The 7,611-nt window shown below is 46.8% G+C and overlaps 1 protein-coding gene across 1 annotated transcript; it reads left to right on the top strand.

Moving 5' to 3' along the window:
• The first annotated feature begins 1,235 nt into the window (after positions 1–1,235).
• On the top strand, positions 1,236–7,611 carry MYOZ1 (myozenin 1). Its single transcript, XM_015067692.3, has 6 exons — positions 1,236–1,343; positions 2,641–2,731; positions 3,660–3,838; positions 5,443–5,686; positions 6,045–6,210; positions 7,116–7,611. The coding sequence occupies exons 2-6, from the start codon at positions 2,659–2,661 to the stop codon at positions 7,345–7,347; spliced, it is 894 nt and encodes a 297-aa protein (XP_014923178.1). The 5' UTR covers positions 1,236–1,343; positions 2,641–2,658; the 3' UTR covers positions 7,348–7,611.

The raw sequence follows: 7,611 nt of genomic DNA, 5'->3' as shown, positions 1-7,611 counted from the left end.
TTGTTTTTGAGAGTAGGATGGTGGTGATGACAAAAATCACAAGTTTGCTGTTCATGTTTTTTCTTCTAATTGCTTCTTTGGGTTGGGAAGGCATGGAGAAGGAGGACAAAAGATGAGAGAGATCTGGATGTTAAACTGGTCTGGGCAGAGGCCAACTAGAGGGGAGTAGGATGATCTTTCAGCCCCTAGGCTGAGCCTGAAAAGTTCAGGACAGGAAAAGACAAGATCAGGAAGAGTGGAGAGCTCACAGAGTGACAGAAGGGCATTCCAGAAGCTGCAAAGTCACTTACTAAAGCAGCCATAATAGGATGGTGGTGGCTGCAACAGAGGTGCAGCGTGCAGCAGCAGCTGGTTCCAGAATCTGAGCAGGAGGTGGAAGAGGATGTAGGATGTTCATGTAGCTACTGAGGAAGGGACTGGGCAAATGACAGGATTCTTTTAAGGAAGCTCTCAAACTTATACCCTTGCCCAAGGGCTCCTCTGAAACAGTATGAATGGGACAATCTAGATCCTATTGGGTGTGTGCTCCTTTTGAGGAAAATCCCAAGTGGAAACCCTAGAGAGGAAGGACCTGGCAGGTTAGAAGCCTACCTGTACATCTCAGACACCAACATTTATCCTGCAAAACAGGCTGAACTGAGCACCCCAACAGCAAATGGGGACGAAAAGGGAGAAATTGGTCAAGTCTTCCCCACCTCATCTCTGACAGCATAGGAAGCACTGGGTTTGGTTAATTTGGTCCCTTGTCCTGCCAAGATCTAGCTTTCCCAGAGAAAAGATCAACTCATCGAGGAACTTTTAAAACATTGTGAACAGATTTCCTTTCCCCAAACATAGCCCCTTAAGCCCTCCCACTCCCAAAATGTACCCATATAGTCCCTCCAGCTCCAGCCTGGATTGGTTCTGAGTGACTCTCCAGACATGTTCTCCAAATTCTTGCTCTCCAAATTCTTGTCCACCGTTTTCTGTTTGCTTCCTCTTTCCCTCTCAGTTTTCAATTTTTCCCTGAATGCTTCTTTGGATCTCAGACTCTAGATGCCAAGAAAGGGGAGTCTCTGGGCAGACCGATCCCTGGCTCAGACAGCTTAGTGGGAGAATCCCAAAGGCTTTTCCTCTCCTTCCTGAGCCTCTGGGCAAGGAGGGCGGGATCTTGGTTCCAGGGTCTCAGTACCCCCAGTGCCATTTGAGCTGCTTGTACTCATCATCTCTATTAATAACTACCCTCCCTCCCCCACTGCCAGTGCTGCCCCCACGCCTGCCCAGCTCGGGTTCTCCGGTCACAGCAGCTCAGTCCTCCAAAGCTGCTGGACCCCCAGGAGAGCTGACCACCACCTCTGCAGCCGGTAAGTTCCAGCTCTATGGCCAGAGGGGCTGGAGCCCACTCTGTTGACTGCTGTGTCTGTGTCTGCAAGAGTGACCCTTGATCCTGGGAGACTTGTCTCCCTCCCCTATCTATGCTCTGCTCTCAGCTGTCCAGTTCAGGGGAGACACAGAGTTGGAAGAAGAGGGGCTTAGGAGGGTGGGGGAAATGGAGATGTTGAAGGAGGCACTGGAGTAATAAGAAGGGGATCTGAGAGGCTGGATGGGAAAAAGAACCTAGTTAGGGCTGAGAAAAGTATAGTAAATGCCCATTTATCAGTTCCGGGGGTCTTGTCTCAGCATACCCCATTAAGTTAGTAGAAATGCAGATGTGTTGTGAAATAGGACTCAGCAGAAAGACAGTGTTTTGCTGAGTGCCAACTTCTGTTAAGGAAGGGCTGGAGTCTGCATCTTTTCCCAGCTTGTCCCCCTCCACTGCCAGATTCTATTATTATGTTCCTATCCCCCCTCAATTCCCTACCGCTATGATATTGCTGAACTGATGTGCATCAAGGTTCAAATGCCCCCGGCCTTCCTCTCCACCCCAGCTCTGGGGTCTGGGGCGGGAGCTACTGAAAGGGAGGAAGGATCACTGCTGTGACCTCCCAGGCCACACTCCAGCTGGCCCAATAGAGGAGCAACAACCTCTCCTTCCTATGGAGAATGTTTTGGGCCGAATCTCCTTGACCCTGGCAGAATATTTTTCTGTGCCACTGCCCTCTGCACCCCTGCCAGGGCTTGAGGAAGACTGAGGAAAGACCCAGAGTTGGGAATTACAGCCCCAATCTGAGATCCCCATGAAAATAAAAACTTGAAGTCATGCCAAGCCAATGAAACCTGGGTGCAGCGCCCAGCCTGTGTGTTGTTTGTTTTACTCACTGCCCCCAACACATACCGTGTTCCTAATCCCTGCACCAGCTCTATTTTAACAGTAGAAAGGAGATTTATAGAAGGTAGGGGCAGAGGGTGCATCTATACTTTCTGCCTCACCTCCAAGAAAGGAGAAGCCCTAGAACAATGGGTTTTCACCCATTGTTTTTTCCCCCTTTTTAGGGAAAAATATACGTTTATTATACACACACACACACACACACATATATATATATATATATATATATATACACACACACACACACACACACACACACACACACACACACACACACACATACCCTTAACCTGAAGCCCTTAACCCCAAGTTAAGAAGTACTACCTTCCTGCAGATACCTTCCAGTCCCTCCTCCAACTCATCCTCCAACTCCCCCTTCTCACCCTATTCAGGCTGAATCTGCCTCCACAATGCCACTCTCAGGAACCCCAGCCCCAAACAAGAAGAGGAAATCCAGTAAGCTGATCATGGAACTAACTGGAGGTATGGCATATTTGCACCTACCTAGTGTAGGGACTTCTTGTTAAGAGCATCTCAGCCTCAGAAGTCCCAGAAAAATCATAAAGTTAAATAATGTGAAGAGATATGAAGAGACACGAGAAATTCTGGGGGGGGGGGGGCAGGGAGAAAGGTGGAGAAAGGATTCAACACTGATCACACACCCTTCCACCCTTTTCACCTTGTAATCTGAGACAATAATATCCTTGCCATATCACCCAATGCAGGTCCAGGACAACAGGACTCACAGGTCAGTGAGGTATGTTTGAGGAAAAAAATATATATGATGGAGACTGGCACAGAGTAAAGTCTCAGTAAATGGTTAATTTCCTTACTTCCCCTCCCTCCACCCCTCCAGTGCTAGGGAACCTGTGGAAACACATAAAATGGAAAAATACTTAGACTTTTTTTTTTTTTTCCTGGGGGGTGGTAGGAGTATATGCATATGAAGAGCTCTCCCAATGCCCAAAGTCTGTCTGCAGCCAGGGTTCACTGAGGGGAAGAGAAAGGAAAGTAGTTAAGACAGAAATCTGTATTTAGATGTGGTCAACTCCACACAGTGTTGGCCTTTGGGCTTTCCCCCAGGCTACAGTCTCCCCAATGGTCTCCATCTATGATGTTCCTTTAGTCTTTTTGCCCTGCACCCCATGCCTCTGCCCCTTCTGCCTTATTCACTCTCTCCACTCTGGTATACTGATTCCACTTTGCACCCCAGTTCCTGTGCATTGTCTCCAACTCCAAACCCAGGAAATAAAAATTTCTCACAAACTACATAGAACTTCATCAGACAGTATCTGCTCACCTCTGGGATCTCTGCAGGAGACACACACACTTAGTTGTGGTTGGCATCTGTATTCTGAACCTAGAAAACCTTACTTTTCTCCTTGTCTCTTCCTCCCCACCTCCCTGGAAGGTCGACAGGAGAGCTCAGGCCTGAACCTGGGCAAGAAGATCAGTGTCCCAAGGGATGTGATGTTGGAAGAGCTGTCGCTGCTCACTAATAGGGGCTCCAAGATGTTCAAACTGCGGCAGATGAGGGTAGAGAAATTTATTTATGAGAACCACCCTGATGTCTTCTCTGACAGCTCAATGGTGAGTTCGGAAATTTATAACTCTCACAGCCTAGTGCCTCTTCTGACAGTTTTTTGGTGGGCCCTGAATCTCCAAAATACCACCAACCTCCCCTCTCTGCAAATTTATAAGCTTATTAAGTCCCCAGATATGTTAAACCTCCAGGGTGAGTTACAGCCCACTTCTGAAACTCAGTCTCTATCTTAGAGCCAGTGAAGGGGAGGTGGGGGTGAAGAGTACACACCCTCAGGGGGAAAATTCCTTCCCAGTATGGCTAAGTGTTAAAGATAGGGCTGCCAGATAAGACAGGACACCCAGTCCTGTATTTTAAAGTTGAGGTATGCATGAATAATTTTTTAGTAAAGTATGTCCCATGAAGTATTTTGGACGTAAAAATTTAATTTAGTTCAATTTAAAAAATACAAGATGCCAGTTAAATTTTAATTTCAGATATGTGACGAATACTCTCTTGTATGTAAATATGTCCTATGCAATATTTGAAGTGTATTTATAGTAAAAAAGTATTCGTTGTGTCTCTAAGATTCAAATTTAACTGATGTCCTATAATTTTATTTGATGAATCTGGTAACCCTACAACGAGTTAAGTGAATTTTTATAAACATCTCCTTCTTGAGCCATTCTTTTATCTATAGGATCTAAGGACTCTGGATGTGGGAACTGAAACTGTCTTCTAAGATAGTGAGAATTCTCTAGTGAGAATCATTCTCCAAAGAGAAGGAGGGATTGGAAGGGTGCCAGGCACAAGATGTTATAGCCGAGAAGGAGGGGATCTTCTCCATTACCTTTCCTCCCCCTCTACCTTCACTGGGCAGCCAGGGGAAAGTGGAAATAGATGCCTACATGGGGCCAGAGGCAGGACTTTCTGTCATTGGCCCTTATGTAGGAGCAGAGCAAAAATGCTGAGCCGGTCATATCTAACTTTAGGAGGCCAAAAGCGCTCCTCCCTGGCTGGGTCTGGTTACACTGGTTGGAGCATAGGGGTGTGCATGGTGGGGTGGCTAGGAGAGCCTCCTGAAGGAGCTGGTGGGGTTATTTTTAGGCTTTGGGGCTGAATCCAGGGTTGCCCTTTTGGTCACCCTTCCCCCTACCTGCTACAGTTTCATGGTCAGGAAGTCCTGGTTCAACAGGCACCAAGAGCAGAGAGGGAGAGGAAGAGAAAGACAAAGAAGAGAGTTCTGTCTGTTAGACAAGATAAAGAAAAAGAAGAGGCAGACATCTCTCTAGCTTTTCAAATTAAGCCTGGGTTCTCTGTCCCAACCCCATCATTTCAAATTATAGTGGAGTGCAAGTCTTGGTCCTCTTTGCCTTGGTAAGGATGGGAAAGAAAGTGTGGAGAATGAGTTGTCCCTACCTTAAGGTGTAACTGGAACTGAGGAACTGAGGAACTGAGCCAAGGGGGGATCCTATCCATTAGGAGAGTTCAGTTCCTCTCTGTCAGGCTATCCACTATCCACCTATTGGAGGGGAGATCTCAGAGGGTTCAGTGTCTTCTGGTTGGCCATTTTCTCTGATCATCTCCTCCTTGCTATGCACACCACTTTTGTCTTTGTATATTTCCTATACCCATTGCGTAACCTTCCCCTTAATTTGTTCTTTCTTTACAGGATCACTTCCAAAAGTTCCTTCCCACAGTTGGGGGACAGCTGGGCACAGCTGGTCAGGGATTCTCCTACAGCAAAGGCAGCAGTGGAGGCCAGGCAGGGGGAAGTGGCTCTGCCAGACAGTATGGCTCTGACCAGCAGCACCATCAGGGCTCTGGGTCTGGATCTGGGGGTACAAGTGGTCCTGGGGGCCAGAATGGCAAAGGAAGAACTGCTGGAACAGCAGGGGTTGGCGAGACAGGAACAGGCAAGTATCCTTATGCAAGAGTAATGTTATCTGGTTCTTAGAGCAGAGATATCCCCAGGAATGAGGCCTAGACTGGGTTTAGGGAGCAAGGGAGGCCTGCTGAGGTACCTAGATGGACTCTCTTACCCCAGGAGAATGCCAAAATGTGTCTGTTTCACCCAGGAGCTTGATCTTTCTGTCACCTTTCTGGCTTTTCAGTTTCAGTCACAGATCTGCCCTTGGGCTGTCAGGATTCCACAAAACTAGCACAATTACCAAGATTGGCCCCAGCAACTTCCCTAGTACAGAGGTGTAAGACTAACTTCCACTGGCTGCTAACTGCTATTATTGACTCAATTTTCTCTCCCATGGCTGCCAGGAGACCAGACAGGTGGAGAAGGAAAACATATCACTGTGTTCAAGACCTATATTTCCCCATGGGAGCGAGCTATGGGGGTTGACCCTCAGCAAAAAGTGGAACTTGGCATCGACCTGCTGGCCTATGGGGCCAAAGCTGAGCTTCCCAAATATAAGTCCTTCAACAGGTAGGGGGTATGAGGAAGCAACCAGATGCATTCCAGTGTGTGGCACAATGTGCTTAGTTGGAATGGAGACTTTGGTTCAAATGTTTCAGAAGGAGGCTGAGGAGGGAAGGAAGGAATATGGGGACCCAAATTGAAAGCCTTTGCTTTTTTCACTCTAACTCAGAGAAATAGTGCAGTATGATGGAGGAAACATTTGCTGTGAGGAAAGATTTGAATTTTAGTTCACTTCACCACTTATTAGCAGAGTGGGCATGGGACAGTCACCCTACTTCTGAGCCTTGGTTGCCTTGCTCTAAAATGGGAATAATATATTACATGTTTAAAGGACTCTTGAAGTTCCCTTCATTCAAGGTTAGGATTTCATTACTGTCCCTGTAGGAGGATTCTATTTCCTTATTCTCTAGTAAGGTTTAAGTATCTATTCTTTTGGAATTGGGCTTCTCTAGACTGTGAACAGGAGATCTGTGTGAAAGCAGAATGGGGAAGCACCATTCTTTTGCATTTGGTCCTAAGAAGCCTGAATTCTCCAGGCAATGTTAATTCCTCTCACCAAGCCATGTGCTATCCACTGGAGGTGGGGTAGGAGTTGTGTGTGTGTGTGTGGGGGGGGGGGTCTACATTGTATTTTAAGGTAGTCTCAGACCCTTGGGTCTATAGTGTCTAAGTCACAACTATCCATGAACCTCTTTATCTAGTACCCCACTAGACTCCTTTTCTCATCATTAGCTCTGGAGAAAAAAGCAAACCAGGAATGGGGAATGGAGCACTAAGGGAGAAAAAGGAGTGCAGAAGCAACCTAAATTAAAATTCACAGACTTCCCCATCCTCAAAAAAGGGTAACACCTCACTGATAAAGCTGTTCCTTTTGTTCTGGTTTTTAATTAAATAATGTATTCTCTTTTCAGGACGGCAATGCCTTATGGTGGATATGAGAAGGCCTCCAAACGCATGACCTTCCAGATGCCCAAGTTTGACCTGGGGCCCCTACTGAGTGAACCCCTGGTCCTTTACAACCAGAATCTCTCCAACAGGCCTTCTTTTAATCGAACCCCTATTCCCTGGCTGAGCTCTGGGGAGCCAGTAGACTACAATGTGGATATTGGCATCCCCTTGGATGGAGAAACAGAGGAGCTGTGAGGTGTTTCCTCCTCTACTTTGAATTAAATTTCTCTTCTCAGGTTCTAATTTGGAGAGAGAATGTTAAGCAGGATGCCCTCACTGTAAATCCAGTATCCTTGTGGGAATGGAGGGGGAAAAGGAGGGAGAGATCTGCCTTTCCAGTCTTCACTCCAAGTCCCCACTCCAAGCATCCTTTCTCACCAACTTGCTCTGTATGGAACCTGCTCTTTTATGGAATTTGCTCTGCCACTGGTAATAGTCAATAAACTTTGAAGAAATGAA

Source organism: Acinonyx jubatus, chromosome D2 (assembly GCF_027475565.1).
Source record: "Acinonyx jubatus isolate Ajub_Pintada_27869175 chromosome D2, VMU_Ajub_asm_v1.0, whole genome shotgun sequence".
Lineage (NCBI taxonomy): Eukaryota > Metazoa > Chordata > Mammalia > Carnivora > Felidae > Acinonyx > Acinonyx jubatus.
The sequence above is the reverse complement of the archived record's forward strand: the minus strand, read 5'-3'. Positions and strand labels throughout refer to the sequence as shown.